Source organism: Tremella mesenterica (genome assembly GCF_000271645.1).
Source record: "Tremella mesenterica DSM 1558 unplaced genomic scaffold TREMEscaffold_11, whole genome shotgun sequence".
NCBI lineage: Eukaryota > Fungi > Basidiomycota > Tremellomycetes > Tremellales > Tremellaceae > Tremella > Tremella mesenterica.
The window spans coordinates 1,025,395-1,047,860 of NW_006711235.1; the positions used below are offsets into that span (position 1 = coordinate 1,025,395).

Below are 22,466 nucleotides of genomic sequence, written 5' to 3' on the forward strand. Positions count from 1 at the left end.
TTCTAGTGATGGATTGATATCGTAGAGAGAGGGAACATGATTCGAGTGAACGATTAAACATAGATGAAAGTCAGATTATACAGAGATGCCGTTGAAGATGACATAGAATGGGCGACAGGTGGACAATGGTAAATATGAGATGAAGGTATTGAACGGTTCATGACGAAGTCAATCAAATGAATTTCATTTTGCTGGGTCTGTCATGAGCTTATTTTCTCTCACATACGTAAACAGCCGCTGTTAATCATGATCATATCTTCATCTTTATCTCCAAGATCGATACTAAAGAAATTGGTGTTCCAGGAGAAGAGAGGAAGGAGGACTTCCAAGGGAAAGTGACACAATTTCACTCACCGTAATCGACTAAAGATTCCTATCCATAATAAAGGCAATGTGATCCAAAACACTATCAGGCGTAACCAACGAAAACCATTTCGTGAAAACGCCCAGTCTGAATGAGCTCCACCTAGATGAGCAGTGAAAAGTGCCAGAGTGAGTAATAGGTATCCCGATAGACTGAAGATTAGTTTCACTCTCTCTGCTCTCTGTTTGTCACCAGTCTCTCATCTGAGATAATCAATTCAAAATAACTTTCAGATGTTCCACTGATGTCCATGAAGTTTCATCTATCATTCTTCAGATTTCAGACCTCATTCCGGATGTGAACCTGACCTTCCTTCGTTGATCTGACTGAATTTATGTGAAGACTTGATATGATACAAGATTTCAACTCCATCACGACGTAACGACCAACATGGGTGTTTGAACAAATGAGAGAAGACGTTCTAATGACTCAATCGCAGTGAATATTTTAATGTCGGAGCTTGCGTCACATGTAAGTAAATGGAAATGGATGATAGTCGAGAATAAATATAACCAACCGATGATACTTATAAACCCTCTTAGCTTTCTCACCTCCACCCAACATTTCCCCCCCTTTCCAGATACTTAAACCACCTATTAAACCCTGTAATATAATCCAACAAACGAATAACAATCCAAATCGTCCATGCCAAGTTGTATAATGTTTCGCAGAATGTAGATGTTTGTTATACCACATTGCCGATGTACCCAAAAGGAGAAAGAGGGAAGATAGATAGATGAATGTTTGATGAGTTATTAAACGTGTTTGACGGATGTGAGTGGATGAGGGATAAGGTTGAAGAGGTGTTATGCCTGAGAGTCAGGATGAACCAACAATGTGTAACTCCATTCTTCGCCAGTATGAAAACAAAAAAGAAAAACCCCGATTGATGCGGAGGGGATAGTGTATTCTTCACGATATCAGATAAGAGGGTTTATCAATTGAAGTTTGAAGTGATGTTGGTCAGTTGTGTAAGTATAAAAAGTAACTATGAGTGACTAGACTGCTTGATCAGGTGAAAAAGGTATGATGAGAAGAAGGATGAAAAAGACTTACCTAACACAAACCCAGCTATGGCCAAAGATTGCATAGGAGGATGTAAGGCGAACCAACCCATAGCTGATATATCACCCGAAAAGACTAAATACCAAGTGAGCGGGACGAACACTACCAATGATGTCTTCTCGATCAGGTGCTTTTCACATAGAAAGGTGATAGATACACTCACATAGACTAGAGACATGGAGAATTTATCTCGAGGTTGAGGAAACATCTCGAGATGGGGAAGGAACTTCAGTGAGCGTGAGGGTCGATTCACAGTGGGCAGGAGAAGATCGGTCTCCGTTGTTGAAGGGTGAGGATCGGACATGGAATTGGAGGTCTCAGGGAGGGAACGGGACGCTGGAAGGAACGCGAGTGGAGGGAGGGAAATGGGCCAGAGAGATTACGGCTGTGAAAGATTACAGAGTAAACGGTGAGAGAAGAGAAGAGGAAAGAAGAGGTGGGGACGTGGTGGGTCAAGGGGGAAAGATATGGCGATGGAAAACAAAGATCGATGACTCGTCATCATTTTAATGTCGGGCATAATCATCGCCGTGGCACTCAGCTAACGTTATATGGTACGAGTGGTCTAAACAAGTCAAGTGAGTGGTGACAGATCCTATTCATACCACTCAAAGATATGATAACTCGAAGAAACCCAACAGCTCAATCCCATTCCCCTTCGCTCTCCTCTTCTTCATCACTATCCCCTAAATCACCCTTCCTCCGTGCCAGAGCGGCAGCCAGACTACTAGCTAGATCGGGTCCATCTTCGGGTCCAGCAGCAGAAGCCACCGCCGCAGCCGCTCCGGCACCTACCACGGCCGCACCTGCTCCTGCCGCGACGGCTGATCCTCCAGCGAGAGGAGAGACGTGTTGTTGGTCCGGATCGACCTTCCTGAGAGCGTGAATGCCTTGACCTTGGATACTGGCCAGAAGTGCAGATCTCCCCGCCGGTGCTGAGGGTGACGAGGCTTGTGGTGGAGATGGGGGAGGGGGAGGGGGAGGTCCAGAAGCGACAGGAGGGGCTCTAGGGGGAGGAGGGGGTATACGACCACCGGAGGGAGGTGGCGGTGGAGGCGGAGGCGGAGGTGGACCGGGTGTCGCGCGGGGTGGAGCGGGAGGTGGAGGAGCACTCGGCGTCGCGCGGGGGGGTGCGGAGGGTGGTGGTGGGGGCGCAGAGGGAGTGGAAGACGGATGGGATCGAGAGGGTGGTAATGACGGGGGTGGGGGTGGAGGCGGAGGGGGCGGAGGAGAAGTTACGACCGAAGTCGGACGAGCTCTGGAGGCTGGAGGAGGTGGAGCAGCTTTGCGTCGGGACGTAGGTGCAGGCGGTGGAGGAGGCTTACGAGCCGTGGCGGTGGCCTGAGATCAGACGTGAATTCCCGTGACACATCGCAAGAACACCGATAAGGATGTCAGAACGTGGATGGGAAGCTGCCGGGCGAGAAGAAACAATACGAATTCCGGGGATTGTCAAACGCACCTTTTGTATACCTCCTTGTTGCTCGACAAAATCTTTGATAAACTTCTCATTCTTCTGTATATCCTTGGCACTGATCCCCTTTGCCGAAAGCTGTTCTAGGAGCGCTTGCCATGATGGGTCAACGCCAACGGATGAGAATCCCTTTTCGGCGTCATATCCCATATGAGCGAGATGTTTGAATGAGCCAGCGGACTGGGAGTCAGTGGTCGTACAACCAGCGCATACTTCATTAGCATTTTTCAGAGACATGGTCTACTTTGCTACCTGAAATAGAGAAGCAGAAAGAAAGAAAGCTAGCTACGTACCGGTCCAGAGATCTGCGATTTGTCGATTTTACCGCCCTTCTTCTTCTTTGTGGGCGTTTTCTCTTTCTCCTTCTTCTCTTCTTTCACCTTTGCTTGACAAGTCAGCAATCACATGACACCCAGTCCGGCTGACATACTGGCGTATTTTGACCTATTGGCGACTTTCTTGTAAAAGTCCCCAGCTTCAGCTTCAGAAGCAAAGACGAAGGCTATACTGGTGGACTGCGAGTCAGTGTCAAGCTCAACTTTCATTTGCATGATATAAGTAATAGGAGGGATATGTCGCTTCGAGCTTTCGAAGCAGAGCCGCCGCAGTCCAAGAGGGAGGAAGAAGCCTTCATCGAGTGCCATACAGCTTTTCTCCAAAGTGACCCAGGGAAGACCATCTCTGCAGAGACTTGAGAGGTTTCAACTGTGAAGAGTGACAAGCAAAAAGTGGGAGAATCAAAAAGGGGCAGAAGGACACTGAAGAAGATTAAGTCCCACTCACATCTCCTTGCCATGAATGGAAGAAAGGTTTTTCTTGATTGTATTCGATCTCGTTGGGTAATTCGTGTTCCCATATCACCCCTCTGGAGCTCTGGCCGTCAGCTGCTACACTCGGAGTCCATTCACCGATTCAGGCTCCCATGACTCGGTCCCCTTGAGAGGAGAGACTGGAGTTCTACGTGATTTCCGGCAGAGTCATCCAGAGCTCATAAGCGCATACCCAACGAAGGAGATGGCTAGTGGGATGGATCCAAACGAGAAAAACGTACCGAAAGATCCACCACTCGAAACCATAATCCCCCTTTCGACTTATCAGCACAGAACACCAAAGCTCCTTCCGCATTGGCGTATGTCCATCTGTCATCAGCTAATCGTCCGAAAATTTGTTTGGTTCCCTGTGTCACACGTCTATGAATCATGGTCGAACTTGCCTTACCCCACAAAGGGACCCAGGGAGGTCACAGAAAGGTGTTTACAATGACAAGCCAGGATCTGGACTAAACTTCGAGCCAGGACGGAAAGACGATATCAAACAGTTTGAAATGAGGGATGGGAATTCGGGGAGGACGAGAGACCATTGTGATAGCCAAAGAGAAACTCACGTCCTAGCTCCTTCCTTGGCGGTATACACCCTGGCCACTGCGGCAGTGACGATCTTGTTACTTGACCCAGAAGTAGGTATCGCTTTCTTGACTTTGACCTTGTCGTCCGCTGAGAGCAGAGGGGTAGGTGCCATCTTATCTCGTCTCGTTTCCTAGCCTACCTCGATACTGAGTGCGGTGTAAAGTACTCGTAGACAGACGAGTTGAGCCAAGGTGGGAGAGGAGGAGAAGAAGAGTGTGGGTTGGGTGGGAGGAACGTCATTGTGGCGGTGAATCCGTGTGGCACTTTCAAATGTTTTGAATCTTTCCCTAGAACGCACGACGGTACGACCACTTAGACACACCCGTCGTCGTTAGATGGTAGACGGGATCGGAGAATGTCCGGGGATGTGTGAAAGGGAAGAAGGGTTACGTAGAAACAACAGCCTGTAGCGAGTGAGCCCAGTAAGGAAGGTTGAAATGACAAAGGACCTAAGATGTGTCAAGGGGACAAGGAGCGGGCATTGAAAAGATCTCGAGGGATGATGAGGGAAACCATTCATAGTCTCTTCTTCTCATTTCGATTTGGGGGGTATCTATATGTGAGTGTGAGCGTTCATAAGTGCGGAAAGACAACATCCTGGATTTCCGAGCTCCCTGGTGGACTAATCACCATTCTACTGATTGACCGTTGAACAAAAGCTAAATTCTCACCACACCAAAGAGAAAACTTGGCACAATAACTTGAAGAGCCTATCAAATCTAATACATCGTAGCATAAGTGAACCAATTGAAAAAATCATAATGACCCTCACACTAGGTCCACTATACTGTTGTCTCTGCGCCTCACCGTGTCTTTTACCTAGGTACAACACCCCTCTTCCTCAAGATCAAGCCGTGTCTACAGATACTACCACATCAACCCCTCTTCATCCTGACTGGTTGAGAGATTGGCATTATCTTCAAGTTTCATCAGGACTGATCCAGCCTCCCGTCACTCTATCTTCTCCTGTGGTGGGAATGAACAATTTGAGATTATCAACTCCTCGTTCTCCCTTACCTCCTCTTACATCTGAAACGCAACAAATCGTCAATGTTCCCAATTCTCAGTCAGTAGTGTCAAACACACGAACTGCTCTAAACGTCCTTCAAGAACTATCAGATCAAGAGGAGCAGGATACCGGAAGCGATCTGCCTAGTCGGGAAGCAGGATTGGAGCAAGAGGGACGTACACGTACAGGATCGAGAGTAGCTGACGTTAACGATTTCCCTTCCCGAGCAGCATCACCCTCACCTCCCACAAGAACACCTTACGACGCACATCGACGTACTGTCCCCATACATGCGTATTGTCTCATGTGCGTACTTCGTACAGTACGCAAGACAATGTATGGTGGATATTCTCATGAAGAGAGGATGATGTTAGGATGGAGTTTACCTAAATGGACAGGACATGGATCCTGGGTGGGGCAAGTCGATCCGAATGTGTTTGGAGGAGAGAAAGGTTTGGGCGTCGGGTATTGGTGTGGGACGAAAAGTCAGAGGGAGAGATGGAAGAAGAATGATGGAAAAGAAGGAGGACATTTGGTAAACGTGAGTGATTATTTGACCTACTGATGATGGCTTGTTGATTCATGATATCACACCTTGGTCTTTTTGACAATGATACAGTATGATGTTATGTTTTTGTAGCAGGACTTTTGAACCCTTCCCTGGATGGACTCGGTATCAGGATTTGGGTAGTAGGAACGGTTGTTGATCGAGGGCGAAGTCTCAGTGCGATTTAGCGGACGAGAGGAGGATAGTGATTACAAGGATCAGGTTGCTTGAAACTGTGACGTCCACCAATCACCGAGCAAGAGAACTTACATTGGTCTGAAAAGAAGGCTTCCGTGTGGAATATGTAGCTTATCTCCAGGCGGATCTTCAATCACCCCTCTCCCTCAACCTTCCGTCCCATCGACCCTCACCATCATCCAAACGTCCTTCACAATCTTCCTCCTTCGCCCTTCTCCCTCAAACCATACTCCTCGAAATCATCTCCTATCTCCTCCCTTCCCCTACTTCCTCCGAAGAGCACGACAATCTCCGTCTTCCCCAGAAACACGACACAATATTAGATCGTGTGACGACTGATTCGAACGTCAGTACAGAGAAGAAGTTGAAGAGAGATCAACCTTCTCATCTTCTATCTCCACAATGTCTGAACGATCTTCTTTCCCTCCGACGTACTTGCTCCGCAATGAGGTATCTCCCACTTCCGAGAGCGATGTGGGAAATGATCATCCTGGACGATGTGAGACAATGGACTTTGGGTTTGTTAAGACGATGGAAAGCGAATCCTAGTGGGGTGGGGAGTGCTACTCAATTATGGATTGCTTTAGAGGAGGAGATCGAGCAGCCTGTCAAGGTTGGTTTAGCTTCGGTTGAATGGAGTAAGAGAAGTGATCAAGTCAGTTACGTTCCGGACAGCCCAGCTGGCGATGAAACGAATGTGATCCGAGTGCAGAATGAAGAAAAGATCATACTGGAGTCAAGGACAAGCGGGACGGGAGTCAAATCCGTCATGACATGGACTGATAAGGGGTCGAAAGACTCGCTGAACCAGTTCGATGGGAAGAGTGATAATAGTGGATATGATCTCGAAGATGTGTGGAATTGGTGGGCTTACAGCGATGCATGGAGATCAAGAAGGAGGATATGGTATTGCGTCGTACATGCTAGTGCGACCGCGAGGGATGCGGATTGGTGGTGAGTGAGTAGATCTTGTCACCCCTACCGTCTTACTCGTAGAGACCAGAGGTCTTAGGCTGATCACAGGTGGATGGACCTCGGCAGACAATATAATTGGTGATTCGGATAAATTCGCTGATGGAATAGGTCAGAAAATGAGATGATGTATTCGTATTGGTAATCGTCAGTAACATGCATGATATTTCATACCCTGCAGATCAGTCATGTTTCTTGTCCAATCACATTGAGTGAGCGAAGCCGCACGGAAGAGAGGTAGGGTGTCTGACATGCTTTTGCGGGGCCTATATTGTGGTGAGGAAGAGAGTCGAGGTCGGGCTTGAAGGGGAAGACGAAGGAAGCGAAGGAAAATCGTTGGAAGCAATCACTCATGACCAAACTCACCGGCCAGGCCATCCCGGAAGATCCCTCAAGATGAAGACCACCTCCTCACTCCTCCCCTCCGCCAAAGTCAATTTTTTCAACGTGTCATCCAGCTCAGCCAGATCCTGTTGATCTTTCAACTGTAATCGTTCTCTTCCCGCAGCCCCCGCTTTCTCTTCTTTAGCCAAAACGACTTTTTTTCTGTCCACTTCTGTTTGTTTCCGTAATTCGATATTACCAAGTGTTTTATACACCGAAGAAAGGATATATGTGTATGCCCTTGCGAGATCGATGGACCATAAGTGAGCATCTTTGGACATTGCGCCTTTGCCCATCACCCTCGGCATTTCCTGCGTTTCGACGAGAGAAAGTTTCTGCAGTTCGGAAAGGTAGAATCTGGCAGAACGGAGGGGAATCATGGCGCAATCTCGAACCTATTATCAGCACAGTTCCGTTGACCACCATGTATACTGCAAAAGGATGATCTCGGTGATTCAACACTCACGGTTGTTTCTGAGACCTTGTTCGCCGTCACCACCACTGCCAATACTCTTGACCCCTCGTCACCCAGCTTTTGCACTACCAACTCATTCATCAATGCCGCACGCAATTTTGAACATATCCCCTCTAATTCGACTTTGTACATTGGGTTCAATGACGTCCCTTCCGTACTCAAAAAGCTTCCCCCACTTGCCACTTGATCTTCTCCACTGAGCACTCTGAGATATTGTTTGACCACATCCGCCAGACTGCTTTTGGACGATCCTGCCATCCCTGCAAAAATGAATGGACAAGCCTGTTCTGGTATTTTATCGATCACATCATTGGCTGAAACATGGACCAATGTCCGTGGATCCGCAAGGGCAGATTCGTCATTCAGACAAGAGGTGAGAACGGCACGCATGACTTCTGCGGCACCGACATTCAAACGATCACGGACGGCTCGGACTATCAACTCGTCTCGAATGAGGACGCCGTAGCGGTCGTAATTGATCCGAAGGGCAATGTTGGGACGAAGGGATAATTCAGGTTCCACGAGTTTTCTTTTTTTCTTCGGATGGGGTTCAGGGAGTACGATGATATTATTTGAGGAAACGAGAGCGGCTCGACGTTCGGATTCTTCCCAGCCAGCTTGTGAGCGAGCGTTAGCAAGATCGTTTGCTGTGGTATACGCCAAGCCTTTCGTAGAGTAGAGGCGTCGACGATGTGTCTGGACTATAAGCAAACGGTCCGTCCACAATGAAGCATAGAAGTAGGCGGTATACGGTAGAAGGTAGAGAAGGAGGGGGAAGAAGCATGACATACAAGGAATCGCCGTTCTTCAGCGTCGGCACGGATTATACCCATCTCGGGGTGAGTGGGTTGTATGAAGTGATGTCGGACGAGCAGCAGGGTAGCTTCTTCTATGGCCATGATATCTGTTACTTGAGTAGAATCCCAATTGGAAGATGAGACAACTCACTCGATGCCCCGTGCCCACCTCCACAAGCATGGATAATCTCATCCTTTGCCAACCTGCCATATAACATCAAGCTCCTGATCACCTCTGTGGCCTGAGTATTAGCACTAGATTTTCCCTCACTTGTATTGGTAGTATAGACGTACGCTTGGACCAAGCTTGTCCAGGGTCATGGCGAGTATCCTGCCCCACCGGAGACGCAAGAGACATTCGTCCATGTTGAACTCGTAGGCCTCTTCCTTGTCTGAGTCTGGGGGTTCACCAGAGCTCTGAACGAGATGATGTTGCATCAGAATCAGTAGAGCGGCCATTGTGGTTGAGCGGGATAGAGCTGATAGCCTTGCGAGAGTTGGACAAGTGAGTCTACCCCTGTTCATCAAAGTGGAAGCGATTCGCTGAGGATGAGCTCGGTAGCAGGTGGGGACGGAGTAACCCCAGATGATATCACTCACCGAAACGACGGTACCAAACGCCTGCCTGACCAGATGTTGGCAGAGACGAACAGCCTCTTTGCTGCTCGCGCTCATGGTGTGCTATGTCGACATGGGGTGATGGTTGTATAGATATAGTAAGTAGAGTAGTAGTAGTAGTTGCGGCTGACAGAATTTTGGTGGGCGGGTGGCCAATGAATTTGATTCCGCTCCCTTCCCTTTCCTTCCCCCACTCACTCTCAGGCACCATCTCTACCTCGACCCCCATCTCTCTCTCTACAGTAGTAATTCATACAATAGCACGTCTCTCAATGCCCCTATCATGACAGTCTCACATTGGGTACTGCAACGAGTCCTATACTGCTACAGTCACTGGAGACACATCGCTCTACTGACGACTTCCACCGCCCTCGCCTCTACCTTACTCCTCCTGCTGTGGATACGACGTCATGTCATCACCAAACCCACGAGGCTCAAGACGGTCACCGTTCTCGTCCTGGGAGATATAGGCAGGTCACCTCGGATGATGTACCATTCAGAATCTTTTGCTAAACATGGCTGGGAGACTGCCGTGGTGGCTTACTTTGGTGCGTCCTCCTGCCTCAACACCTCATCACCCATCACTGACATGCCTTCCTCTGCATCATTCAGCGACGGTGGAACGGTACGATCACTGACAAGGCCATTCATGATCAGGTGTGTGGTTGATTCTGGCTGATGCTGACTCTTAGATACCCCTCCGATTCCTTCTCTCATCTCCACCCCCCACGTTCACCCCTTTCCCATTCTCAACCCCCCTTCACTCCTTCTTCGCCTCCCTTGGGTTCTAAGGGCACCTATACGAATCCTTTATCAAGTTATCTCAGTCATATTCAATTGCCTCGTGTTCATTCCAGTGCACAACGAGGTGCTACTTGTGCAAAACCCACCTAGCATTCCAACTCTATTATTGGCCCAGGTCCTTGCGAGGGTGACAGGAGCGAGATTGGTGATCGACTGGCACAATACAGGGTACAGTATATTGGCAATGAGAGTGGGAGATAGATCTCCCTTGGTCAAAGCTGCTACATGGTGAGTCGACGCTACCCGTTCATGACCTTGACTTTCGATCTTTCCTGCCCATAGTTGTACTGGTTCAGATGTAGAAAGCTCTCAGTTGACGTCAGGTTTGAGAGAAAATTTGGACAACGAGCATATGCACATTTGTTCGTCACGAAAGCCTTGAGAGATTTCTTGTCAGATGAGTGGGGATTGCAGTCAGTTGGCTCATTATTCCCGCGGCTGAGCTGAGAACCCAGAGGGAAACTCATCGTCTTGCATGATCGCCCACCAGCACATTTCCGGCCGACAGGACCGATGACCGCTCATGAGGTGCGTCAAATCGACGATGGAAAGCTTTCAATGACTGATTCCCAGCTATTCCACAGGCTTGAACCTCATCTGTCCCCTCGTCTTCCTTCCTGGCTCTCACACCCTTCATCTCACACCATTCTCACCCATTTATCAAGCTCCAACCTCATCTGTCCCCTCCCTTCCCGACCTGCTCTTCTCGTATCTGCTACATCTTGGACGGCCGATGAAGATTTCAACCCTCTCCTTACCGCCTTGGACAATTACCAAATTGCTCTTTCATCCCTGCCCTCTCGACATCTCCCTCGTCTGGTGGTGCTCATCACCGGGAAAGGTGCCTTACGAGCCGCTTTCGAAAAACAAGTACAGGCACGTGAGAAAGGTGATTCCTCACAGTATGATGATAAACAGCATGGTTCTGTAAATGGAAAAACTGTTCGATGGACAGATGTTTGTGTCAGATGTGTGTTCCTACCTGCTCGAGATTACCCTACTCTATTGGGATGTGCGGATCTGGGTGTGTCGATGCATAGTAGTAGTTCAGGGAGAGATCTACCTATGAAGATTGTGGATATGTTTGGGTGTGGGGTACCTGTGCTTTCTAGGGATTTCGCATGCGTGGGAGAGTTGGTGAAAGATGGGCAAAATGGGAGAGTGTTTGATACTGGGGAGGAATTGGGTGGGTTGTTAGTGGTGAGTTTTGTCCCTTCTGTCTAGTTCAATGCCTTTCTTCCTTACGAATCTCCTCATCGACTTCACACTATCAACCGGTCATCTCATCATCTTTGCCATATATTTCGTGTTGATCCTCTCCCTATTCCACCCACCCCAGCTCCCTCCACTAACAGCTCTGTAGTCCTGACGTCCGACGTTTCCATGCCACTGCAAGCTTGCAGGGTGGGGGGAAAGTGACTGTTACGTACTGACTCATAGGACATCCTCTCCGGATTCCCAGACTCTCCAAAACTCGTACAACTCAGGAATTACTTCACACAACAATCCCGTCCATCATCACGCCGCGCGACGCCAGAGGTGGATGCAACAGAAGAAGTCTGGTCTACGTGGGAACAGAACTGGGATAGGGTGATGCTTCGCTCTGTCCTTGGCGATAGGGGCAGGAGGGGATTATCTTGAATATGTCGTATCAGATGCTTGATTGTGACCAAATGTATCATCCTTATTCATCTTCGCATGCATCATTCATTGGATCATATCGATCAGCTATTTCATCACAGCAATTCGTTTTCAAACCTGGATTTACTCATTTACCATATTTGTGTAACTTTGGTGTTGACGGTATGCATCTTGACTATTCAGACACATCGACTCCAATCATCTAAACTCTCCGTAAGGCTCCAAGACCTATCTCCAAGATTTCTGCCTTCGTCACCTCCGACAATAGACTACTACCCACTCAAGGATCCTTCCCACCCTCTGTCTTAGTACCCACCCCTCTCTTTTCTCTCGGCTGAGTAGTACTCAATACCAACCCCCTAACCCTCTCAGCCAAAGAAGATACATCATTCGCACCTCCTTCCCTTACCCGGACCTCTTTGCGAACTCTTTGAGAAGGAGGTGTTTCTCTTCCTTTCCCATTCCCTTCTGTTCCACCGTCTTTCTTCGATTCCGGGCGATTATCCGGTTTTGGTGGTCGAGAGCCTGGCGGACCTTTTCGAGGAGGTTGATTCGAATGTGAAGATCCTGGTGGGCCCTTCTTATTCGTCTGGGCTTGTTGACGCCCTGGTGGACCATTTCGACCTGATTGTTTTGCCTGTTGAGAGATTGCACCTATCGTTTGATTCGGCCGACTTGAAGGAGTTTGGCTTTCTGGAACAGCACGTCCTCTGGTAGTTTGGGACCGAGAGGACTTGTCAGGATGATGTTGCTCTTCCAGTGTGTTGTCGTTTGCCATAGTGGATTTCGCGTTTCCGGGGTCTACGTGGGAGGTACTTTGTTTCGATGTTGAGGCGTCTGGATTTTGTGATGAATAGGGTAGTCGTGATTCTGACTCCGATGCGGTGGTGGTAGATGATTCATGAGCAATTCTGGAGTCGGTCGGTTGGAAGCCGTCTGAAGGGATATCAAATAATTCCAATTCTGCCATTCGACGACTTGCTCCACTTTCGTCGTCCGATAGGTTTTTCGTCACAATTGCGATACTACTGACAGCCCCTACGTCTTGCGTCTCCTTATCGTCACTCTCCTGCGATGGACCTGATGGTATTTGTCCATTGGTAATTTCATCACCTACCACACGACTTTCCTCATTTTCGGGCGGATCCTCAACCTTTACAACTTCTCCAGACGCAGCAGCTCTTTCTCTATCTACTTCCTCAAAATCCTCTCTCAAACCACCAGTCCCAACATCATCTTCATCCTCATCATCCCATAATTTCTCACTCAATTTTGCCAAAGCCCTTTTTTCTCTCCTCTTCTCATTCTTTGCTTGACTTTTTGGCTTTGTTTGCGGTTTTGGTTGAGCGAATGGGTTTTCAGGTTTGGAAGGTGAAGCTCGGAGACGAGTGGTTCCTGGTATATAGGTAGGAGCGGCTAATGCGGCTTGACGAGAAGAACGAAACCTTCCTACGTCTTCTTGGGGTGTGAAACCTGGTCGGATTTTGAGCTCTTTTCGGACCCTGTGGGTCAGTGGCGTTCAGATTTTCAGTGACTCCATTCAGAAAATACGCATAGATGTAAGAAAAGACCCTTTGTGGGTGTTCTTCTCCGGGATGAATGACATGTAGGGGGCTACTTGAGGTTGGTACGAATGGATGAATCGCTCCGATAGGTTGGGTCAGACCGGTGTTCCGAGTGAGCGATCTGAGGGTCTCTCTGAGAGTGACTTTGTAATCCTCAGACAAGGTAGATTATCCTGCAGCATGAAGGTGTGTGATGTCAGGAGACACTCACGTTCCATCCTTCCTTTTTGAGCTTGGAACGACTCTATCCAAAGTTGCTGGGTCAATGACTATACCCGCTGCGGTCTTATCGGGATTCAAGGGGTTGTCCATCTTTGTAAGCCACAATCCCTTGAGGTGATCTTTCTCGTGTTCAGAAATCGTGTCGGACTGATCTTCTGTATGTGTGTTGTAGGCCTAAGGTAGTTATGAATAGTAGAGAAGGTGGAAAAAGTGGGAAAGAATGAAAATGTTAAATGTTGGGATGAAAATGGGAAACGCTGAATTCCGTCGTGGGTTTCAACACTTTCCTTCTCTCTTTCTACTCGACTCACACCATTTACCATTGCTAGAAGTAGCTCACTCGAAAACAGTCACGCAGTCACAGACTCACTTACCGTGACTGGCATGTCAGATTTACGTCCTCGTGCTCAATCTGGCAGGAAGAATGTAAAGTCTGCCAAATTCCCTACGGTCCCCAGACCGGTGAGTGACAGTCGTGCTCTCCGTCATCGATGTTTTTCTGCGGACATGCTGACCGCAGATGGACAGGAAAAAGAAAGGGACGGATTGGGTGAGGATATCACTGATTGGAATCGGCTTGATAGCTCTAGGCTGGTTCACCATTAGAGTGAGTCTCTCACCCTGTCTCACTCAGTTACTTACTGAACCCCAATGAGAGCCAGTCGTTGAACAGACGGTGACTTCACTAATCACCAGCTGCTCAGACCCATGCTTTCACCGCTCCTCTATCCATCTCCCCATAAGATCCGCACTCACGACATACTCCCCGCCTCCGGGAGATCTATCCTTAAACCTTTCATCCGAGGTGTTCAACACCTTCCAGCCGATGTCGAAAAACGAGAAGAAGTTAGAGAAGCTTTCCAATGGAGTTGGACGGCATACGAACGACACGCCTGGGGAGCCGACGAGTTTCATCCTTTATCCCAAACAGGTTCAAACCTCACTCGAGCGGGTGGAATAGGGTTCACCATTGTTGATTCCTTGGACAGTTTGTTGGTGATGGGGTTCGAAGAGGAATACAAGAGGGCTGCCAAGTGGGTTAAAGAGGATTTGAGTTTCGATAAGAATTCAGAGTTCAATACTTTTGAGGTGTGTTCTTCATCGTTGTCCATAACTCTGCAACAATCTTGTGATCACGAGACAATCATTTTACAGTCCTGGGAGAAAGTCGGGACTGAACAGCTGATTGAGAGAGCTGAATCCTTGAGTGACGTGAGGAGGAAGAGACTGACAGTAGACTACTATTCGTATCCTCGGTGGACTCCTATCAGCTCATTATCTCACCTCGATACATTCAAACCCTACCATTCAATCTGACGCTCCTATGTACCTCGAACGCGCTGTTGATCTTGCCGATAGACTTCTGGGAGCGTTCAGCACATCTTCCGGTATACCATTGTCAAGTATCAACCTGGCCACTCGGCAGGGTATACCAGATAGGGCGAATAATGGTTGGGCAAGTCTAGCAGAGGCGGCCAGTTTGCAATTGGAATTGAAGTATCTCAGTCATCTGACGGGAGATCATGTGTATTGGAAGAAAGCCGAGAAGGTGAGTTCACTCGATGATGCATATAGCTTGTGACTTGGCAGCTTCCCATCATCCTCACTCTCACCAATTAAGGACTGATAATCGGTGCATGTAGATATTGTGTGCTTTGGGACGACGACTAAGGAAAGAGCTCACAATCAGGTGACAGAAGTCATAAGGGCTGCTTCGATGCATGATGGTATCGCTCCTATCTTCATATCGCCTGCGACTGGTCAATTCGTAGCTAGTGAGATCCGTCTGGGGTCGAGGGGAGATTCGTACTACGAGTATTTGATCAAGTGAGTTTACCTCTCTTCTGAGGTGTTCATCATGTTCTCCCAGCTACGATTCCATGCCAGCTACCCTCACTTGTGATGTAATATATACGATTTTCGGCGCTCGAGTACGGTAACAAGCTAACGGCGTAGACAGTACCTGCAAACGGTAGGACGGATCTCAACCCACCTGAGATTCAGCTGACTGTGAGGACCGACAAGAGCCAGTGTACAGAGATATGTATGACGAAGCCATGTCAGGAATTAAAACACATCTCATGGGCACTACACCGTATGGGATGGTGGTACATACTCAAGAGCTCATGCCGCAAAGGGATCCTGATACTGGAGGACCGTGAGTCAAGTCCAATTCACATGCGATCGTTTGTTGACATGCAAGAGCTTGGAAGATTGTCCCCAAACAAGACCATCTGGTCTGCTTCTTGGGCGGTTCTTTCCTTCTAGGCGTGACGGAAGGTGGTCGGAGGGAGTTGAATGAGGAGACTCTGGTCATGCCGAGAGATTTGGAGGATGTGGCCGTTGGGACTGGAATCATTGAGGGATGTATGAAGACACATGAGACAGCAACGTGAGTTGTCGTCTTTGTCACTCATCCATGAGGTGTCTTCTCTCTATCTGACCTGTTCGGTGACGTTTGTCTATGTTGCTCCTGCTCATATTCAGTGGTTTAGCTCCTGAAATCGCCATGTTCGTGGAGAAATCAGACCCAAGAGCGAAAGAGATAGATTGGTATATCAAGCCTAATCAGTGAGTGACTCGACATGCTCCTTAACGCTGAATGTCACGTCTCGTTCCTGTTCCACCGGCCAGTCAGACAGTGTAAGAATATTGAAGAAAACTAAAGTCAGAAACGGCATTCTCATTGACGGTCGAAACATCCTCCGACCGGAAACTGTCGAATCTTTGTTCTTGGCTTACCGTCTGACGGGCGAGGAAAAGTACAGAGAGTATGGCTGGTCAATCTTTCAAGCGTTCCAAAGGTACTGTAGAGTGAAGAAGGGAGGTTATGCCGGAGTGGAGGACGTCCAGGCTATGCCTCCGAAGCAATTGGATAAAATGGAGACATTTTGGCTAGGGGAGACTTTGAGTGGGTGTCCACTGGTTCCTCTCCTTCTTCCCATCTCTTGACTACCACATGCTCAAACTGTATGACTGAAGCAGCGTTCTCCTTGGAAGATGACCCTCGTGAAGACCATGGAAGTGTCTGGGTCAGCTGACAATCAGAATATCTGTATCTATTATTTGACGACTCTGATCATATCCCATTGGACCGACATGTGTTCAACACTGAAGCACACATCTTTCCTGTATTTCAACCAGAGATCATGACGGCTTTTGCAACGTCCTAGAGTGGTAGATTGTAGACTTGGTAAAACGTCGATCTCGTGATGCATGACGCGTGAGCCATCACGATGGAGACATGTGGTAGAATTTGGGAAATTGCCCAGTTGGGTGATGATGAGAGCAGGTCCGATCGCGAGGAAAGCCTCATCGTCATCGACACTTAGTACTACTGAGATTGTATATACTGTACATGTGTAGTGAACTCAAGATCGTACAGATCTGTCCACTCGTATACATATACATCAGGTCTAAGTAACTAGTAAGACCTACATCAAGGTCGAGGTCTTGTATCACAGGGTGTGTTACTGTAACACTTTGCTTCATTCCACCCATCCACATCCTTTATCATCCCATCACCTGTCATCCTTCCAACACTACTAAGTACTACTTGCTCTCCTCCAGCCTCTCCATCTTATATACTCTCCTCTCCCTACAGACACCTTCGCAGATCGCGCATCCCCTCCGATCCCTCCCCTTCTCCCTCCAACATCCACACTGTCTCGATTCAGCTTCGATCACATTTATCAGTATCTTGTTTCACTACTCTCCCCAACCTACCATAACCGGCCCATCCCTTTCCTTCCCTTCATTTCATATATCACCCTCTACCTTTCATTCTTCACTCTCATCTGTGCAGCTTCACTCATTCTCGTCAACAAGATGAGTACCGCCAAGATGCTTCAGAGTAAACTGTTTGGTGCCGCAGGGACCGTCGCTTCTACTCTCAGTCAGTCATCCTGTCTACTCCTCACCTTCCCAATTTACTCACTACCCCATCACTTCTTCCCGTATGGTGGCCAGGTGACTGTTTGGGATATGTCTTCCCATTCATGGACGCCGACGTAGTTTACGGGGGGACTTTACAGCTGGGACTGTTATCCATGAGCTCGATCAACCTGGAGTATGGACAAAGGAAGCTGATCAACAGGCGGTGATGAAACTCCGACTTCTGCCTCTCCAAACCCTAACACTGGTTCAAATCCAGAATTGAGGATCGATATACCCCCACCAACTGGTGCCCCAGTCAGAGAAAAGGACAAGTGAGTGTCGCCCCATGCTACTATCATCTATCCCTCTCCTAGGCTATACTGTCGCAGTTGATCATTGTCAATCTCCGAGACACTGTTTTGTCGTCATGCAGATGACATCTCGGTGACAGCAAAGGGATGCTGACATCCTAGTCTGCCTAAAAAAGCCGTTGAGGAGACACCCCAACCGCCTCAGACTAACTCTCGTGAGTCTCGGTTGCGTCTACCATCAGCAGACCAGGAAAGCTCATGCTCAGCCCATCCGTCCCACGACGGAAGTGACACGAACACACCTCACTCGCAGACTCCGAAAAACGACTTGGACCGAGTGCGTGTTCCATCATATCTCAACCTAGTTTGCAGCTGATATCTCAGCCCCTGCGAGAACGACTGCAACAGAATCTTGGGCCGCGATACCGCTCGGTGGAAGAATATAGGTCAGTCCTGGCTCCCTCAGACTCGTCAGAGCTGATCATGACAGACTGGATCAGTCGGACAGATACGATGTTCATTGGAAGAGATGGGGTCCATATCTGTCTGAAAGACAATGGGTCAGCGCGCAACATGGCTCCGATGACTCGAGCTGATGTTCAGGGTACTGTGAGAGAGGACTACTCAGCCAATGGCGACGCTTGGAACTCCTTTCCATTTGAGATGTCCAAGAGTAGGGCTTACAGATGGGGTGAGGATGGCATAGCCGGTATCTCGTGAGCGGTCTTGTCTCCTCCGGGTTTATCAACTGACTGGTCAGTGACAACCATCAGCGCTTGTGCTTCTCCCTCGCACTCTGGAACGGCAAAGATGAGATCCTCAAAGAACGCTTGTACGGTCTCAACGGCGGTCAAGGCAATCACGGTGAAGATGTCAAGGAACTCTACTACTATCTCGATTCGACGCCCACGCATTCTTACATGAAATACCTTTACAAATATCCACAGGCTCCATATCCCTACGAACAACTCAAACAAGAAAGTCAAAATCGTAGTCGCGAAGTCAACGAGTTTGAACTCATGGACACGGACGTCTTTGACGAGGATCGATACTGGGATGTGTTTGTCGAGGTAAGTTTGCGTTGACACTATGTGATCTCACACTAACATCATCAGTACGCCAAAGATGAAGAAGACGCCGACGCCTTGTCAATCCGCATTACTGCTTACAACCGCGGACCCGACCCAGCAGATCTGCACATTCTGCCCCAGCTCTTCTTCCGCAACACGTGGTCTTGGCCAAAAGAGCTCCCCGAGAATATGCCAGTCCTCCGACAAGAATCGGACGGCATTGTTGAGGCGACTCACGAGACACTGGGCATGACCAAACTGTACTGCACGCCTAGTCCTGCCCCTGCTGCCCCTGCCAAAGGCGGCGTGGTATTGGTCGATGGGCCCAGTATCGTTCCTGACCTTCTCTTCTGTGACAATGAGACCAATTATGAGGTGGGTCTCGCATTTCCATCTCGATCATCGCTGAGGTCCGTATAGCGTCTGTACCATGGCAAGAACAGAACACCTTACGTCAAGGACGCGTTCTACGACCACATCATCCCTTCGCACCGACCTGCCGAGCCTGAACCTGAGCGATCAGTCAATGGACTGGTGACAAAGTCTCCGACATCTGTCAAGAACCTGAAACTTCCTGATGGTACACCTGCGTTCTCTCCCAAGACTGAAAGCGACGAGAAATCCGTAGGCAATGGCGATGCAGAGGAGAAAGCCAACGGGGTGAATGGCCACGCAAATGGGCATGTCGAGAGTCTCGTTGAGCCACCGCCCCGCCCCATTCACCCTGGCGGCGGACGCTGCTTTGTAAATCCCGAAAAGACCGGAACAAAGGCTGGAGCTCATTACGTCTTCAATGCCGTGCCTGGTAAAGGTGGTTGTGTGGTGGTTCGACTCAAGATGACTCCTCATTCCATCGAGGAAGATCCGAGCATTCTCGACGAGGAGCTGTTTGACGACAATATCGAAGCACGCCGACAAGATTGCGATGAGTTCTACGAGTGTATCGCCAGAGGCTCTCTCTCTCCCGACTTACGAAATATCATGCGTCAAGCCTTGTCTGGAATGCTATGGACCAAGCAATATTATCAGTATATCCAGAAGGACTGGATCGAGGGCGATCCAGGTCAGCCTGCGCCCCCTCCGGAAAGGAAATGGGTGCGGAATACCGCATGGCGTCATTTGTACATCAACGACATTTTGTCTATGCCCGACAAGTGGGAGTATCCTTGGTTTGCCACCTGGGACACGGCCTTTCACTGTATTCCTCTTGCCATGGTCGATCCGTCTTTCGCCAAGAAACAGCTGGATCTGATGACGCGAGAATGGTACATGAAGCCTGATGGGGCTTTGCCCGCTTACGAGTGGAACTTCTCTGATGTGAACCCACCTGTGCACGCCTGGGCGACGTTTAGAGTGTTCAAGATTGAACGAAAGATGTTTGGTAGGGAGGACTTGGACTTTCTGGAGCGAGTCTTCCAAAAGTTGCTTCTGAACTTCACTTGGTGAGTCGACGGGCTCTCTAGGACGCACAGTCATTGCAAATCTGCTTTTGCATGCTAGCGACTTTGTCTCGTCTGCAGCTGTCATTCGTTTTCACTCTAGCTGACCATCAGGTGGGTGAACAGGAAAGATTCCGATGGCAACAATGTCTTCGAGGGTGGTTTTTTGGGTCTGGACAACATCGGACCGTTCAATCGTTCTGAACCATTGCCGACCGGGGGTCAGCTCCTCCAGGCGGATGGCACGGCGTGGATGGCCTTCTTTTGTCTCAACATGTCAGTCTTCACTGTCGCCCAGATAATGATCGTAATTGATTATACAGGCTGAGTATCGCTCTGGAGTTAGCCAAGCACAATCCAACATATGAAGATATGGCTTCCAAGGTAGGCTATCGCACCTCGTCTTCAGTGGATCCCTCATGCTGACCTCTTTAAGTTCTTTGAACATTTCCTGTTCATTTCCGACGCTATGACCTACACCACTGGCGACCAGCCTTTCTCATTGTGGAACGAAGAGGACGGATTCTACTATGACGCCATTCAGTGGGGCCATGACCATTCGCAGCAGCTCCCTGTCAGAAGCATGGTTGGACTCATGCCACTCTATGCTACCCTCGTACTGGAGCCACAAGTCATCAAAAGGTTCCCAGGTTTTAAGAAACGCATGGATTGGTTTATTGAAAACCGTCCCGAGATCTCGAACAGAAATATGGCCAACATTCGCGAAAAAGGTAGAGGAGACCGGAAGCTGCTGGCATTGGCATCGAAGGAACGTTTGGTCAAGATTCTTGAAAAGATGTTGGACGAGAAAGAGTTTCTGTCCGATTATGGAATACGCTCGTGAGTTTGACTCGCGACATGTTATACCCTGCCCGCTGACAAATAGGATGTCATTGTACCATCACGAACACCCCTTCTCTATGAACGTAAACGGTCAAGAGTTTGGAGTGCAATACTGGCCTGGAGACTCAAAGTCCGGGATGTTCGGAGGTAACTCGAATTGGCGCGGACCGATTTGGCTAGCTGTCAACTTTTTGTTGATTGAGAGTCTGCAGAGGTTCCACCAGTATTACGGTGAGACTTTGCAGGTGGAATGTCCGACTGGCAGTGGGGATGTGAGTGATATTGCCTCCAATGAGTCGAATGATATGTTGATCATCCAGTATATGACCCTGGCTCAATGTGCCGAAGAGATTCAACATCGTATCATTCATATCTTCTCCCGGGATGAAGCGGGTCGACGAGCGGTCAACGGCGGCAATCCCAAGTTGAATCGCGATCCTCATTTCCGAGATTATGTTCATTTCTTTGAGTTCTTCCATGGAAACGAGGGTCGTGGTCTTGGGGCTTCGCATCAGACCGGATGGACGGGTTTGGTCGCTTGGAGTATCATGCAGACTGGAGAATTCTGCCGATTGCCCAAGACGCCTCGAAGTGGGTCTCTCTTCTTATCTGACAGTCTACACTTTAGACTCTGTTCTTTCAACCTTGTCATCTTCTTCAGTCTTTATCCGGAGTTCGTGTGTGTCGATCCAGCTATCCTGTTGTGTCTCACCGATCATCCATTCAGATCGGGCAATCGGAACGGATATGTACTGGTGTGATGTGAATGTGGAAGGGCGCCCACTGATATTCTAGCTCCCCGCTCTGTCGCAAAGCACTACTTTGACGAACACATCAACACGCCCAGCGAGTTTGCAGAAGACGGGTCGCTGTATTCTGCATATTCGATGCACTCTGAGTGGTGCGTTCTCATTGTCCCTCATGATCCATTTGTGTTGAATCGGGAATCTTTGCCATGGCTGTCGGACTGTCGCTGACTTACAGGGAGCCAGAGCCAGACGAGCTATGAGCCTTGTGTTTTCGTCTTTCTTCTCTACTTATCCATGTCCCAAGGTTTGGTGTCAATACAATATACGACTGTGCGGGAAGATCATTGTTTGCAAGATTGGATTTAGATGACGCGTCATGCATATGTCTTCATGTCTCTCTCCGTCGATAGCAAGCGGTTTGAGAACATGACTGTCTTTGCCGCAAGTCATCGGTGACGATAGGGATACATACACTATCACAATTGATCACAATGATCAGACCTCGACTCGGCCTAAGTCTGCTTCCACATTCGGGACGTCAAGAAACAGGGGGAGGTTTTGAATGTGACTTAGATTGCTGCATTGCCTGGCATGCGAGATCAGATAGGGGTAGATGTCCTATATAGACTAGTTCACT

At 48.7% G+C, this 22,466-nt stretch overlaps 8 protein-coding genes across 8 annotated transcripts; 4 read left to right on the top strand and 4 right to left on the bottom strand.

Annotated features, from left to right (window-relative positions):
- Window positions 1-218: 218 nt before the first annotated feature.
- TREMEDRAFT_64692 (uncharacterized protein) lies at window positions 219-1,733 on the bottom strand (the record flags this gene model as incomplete). The annotated part of the gene is made up of 5 exons (XM_007006831.1): window positions 219-237; window positions 355-516; window positions 882-1,176; window positions 1,421-1,544; window positions 1,593-1,733. 5 exons carry the CDS (start codon window positions 1,731-1,733, stop codon window positions 219-221), a joined length of 741 nt encoding a protein of 246 aa, XP_007006893.1.
- A 338-nt stretch (window positions 1,734-2,071) lies between these two features.
- Window positions 2,072-4,458, bottom strand: TREMEDRAFT_72246 (uncharacterized protein; the record flags this gene model as incomplete). The annotated part of the gene is made up of 7 exons (XM_007006886.1): window positions 4,288-4,458; window positions 3,955-4,042; window positions 3,687-3,776; window positions 3,334-3,418; window positions 3,197-3,288; window positions 2,892-3,083; window positions 2,072-2,770 (listed from the first exon to the last, which is right to left on the bottom strand). The coding sequence occupies exons 1-7, from the start codon at window positions 4,419-4,421 to the stop codon at window positions 2,072-2,074; spliced, it is 1,380 nt and encodes a 459-aa protein (XP_007006948.1). The 5' UTR covers window positions 4,422-4,458.
- Window positions 4,459-5,070: 612 nt separating this feature from the next.
- TREMEDRAFT_64694 (uncharacterized protein) lies at window positions 5,071-7,120 on the top strand (the record flags this gene model as incomplete). Its single annotated transcript, XM_007006832.1, has 3 exons — window positions 5,071-5,859; window positions 6,185-7,017; window positions 7,087-7,120. 3 exons carry the CDS (start codon window positions 5,071-5,073, stop codon window positions 7,118-7,120), a joined length of 1,656 nt encoding a protein of 551 aa, XP_007006894.1.
- An 83-nt stretch (window positions 7,121-7,203) lies between these two features.
- Window positions 7,204-9,389, bottom strand: TREMEDRAFT_74583 (uncharacterized protein; the record flags this gene model as incomplete). Its single annotated transcript, XM_007006887.1, has 7 exons — window positions 9,292-9,389; window positions 8,986-9,234; window positions 8,843-8,933; window positions 8,686-8,798; window positions 7,886-8,590; window positions 7,402-7,814; window positions 7,204-7,210 (listed from the first exon to the last, which is right to left on the bottom strand). The coding sequence occupies exons 1-7, from the start codon at window positions 9,364-9,366 to the stop codon at window positions 7,204-7,206; spliced, it is 1,653 nt and encodes a 550-aa protein (XP_007006949.1). The 5' UTR covers window positions 9,367-9,389.
- Window positions 9,390-9,592: 203 nt separating this feature from the next.
- Window positions 9,593-11,831, top strand: TREMEDRAFT_45381 (uncharacterized protein; the record flags this gene model as incomplete). The annotated part of the gene is made up of 6 exons (XM_007006687.1): window positions 9,593-9,857; window positions 10,002-10,341; window positions 10,437-10,526; window positions 10,569-10,641; window positions 10,687-11,313; window positions 11,554-11,831. 6 exons carry the CDS (start codon window positions 9,593-9,595, stop codon window positions 11,752-11,754), a joined length of 1,596 nt encoding a protein of 531 aa, XP_007006749.1. The 3' UTR covers window positions 11,755-11,831.
- Window positions 11,832-12,335: 504 nt separating this feature from the next.
- TREMEDRAFT_74585 (uncharacterized protein) lies at window positions 12,336-13,739 on the bottom strand (the record flags this gene model as incomplete). Its single annotated transcript, XM_007006888.1, has 3 exons — window positions 13,531-13,739; window positions 12,489-13,256; window positions 12,336-12,378 (listed from the first exon to the last, which is right to left on the bottom strand). The coding sequence occupies exons 1-3, from the start codon at window positions 13,629-13,631 to the stop codon at window positions 12,336-12,338; spliced, it is 912 nt and encodes a 303-aa protein (XP_007006950.1). The 5' UTR covers window positions 13,632-13,739.
- A 510-nt stretch (window positions 13,740-14,249) lies between these two features.
- TREMEDRAFT_33664 (uncharacterized protein) lies at window positions 14,250-16,714 on the top strand (the record flags this gene model as incomplete). Its single annotated transcript, XM_007006606.1, has 9 exons — window positions 14,250-14,630; window positions 14,779-15,090; window positions 15,232-15,368; window positions 15,498-15,513; window positions 15,557-15,699; window positions 15,745-15,933; window positions 16,029-16,112; window positions 16,214-16,452; window positions 16,590-16,714. The coding sequence occupies 9 exons, from the start codon at window positions 14,250-14,252 to the stop codon at window positions 16,712-16,714; spliced, it is 1,626 nt and encodes a 541-aa protein (XP_007006668.1).
- A 319-nt stretch (window positions 16,715-17,033) lies between these two features.
- TREMEDRAFT_72250 (uncharacterized protein) lies at window positions 17,034-22,229 on the top strand. The gene is made up of 17 exons (XM_007006889.1): window positions 17,034-17,436; window positions 17,638-17,749; window positions 17,891-17,943; window positions 17,995-18,065; window positions 18,113-18,174; window positions 18,219-18,288; window positions 18,332-18,444; window positions 18,489-18,798; window positions 18,844-19,173; window positions 19,219-20,240; window positions 20,352-20,513; window positions 20,561-20,621; window positions 20,674-21,077; window positions 21,124-21,352; window positions 21,401-21,671; window positions 21,876-21,981; window positions 22,065-22,229. The coding sequence occupies exons 1-17, from the start codon at window positions 17,370-17,372 to the stop codon at window positions 22,087-22,089; spliced, it is 3,468 nt and encodes a 1,155-aa protein (XP_007006951.1). The 5' UTR covers window positions 17,034-17,369; the 3' UTR covers window positions 22,090-22,229.
- The last annotated feature ends 237 nt before the right edge of the window (window positions 22,230-22,466 follow it).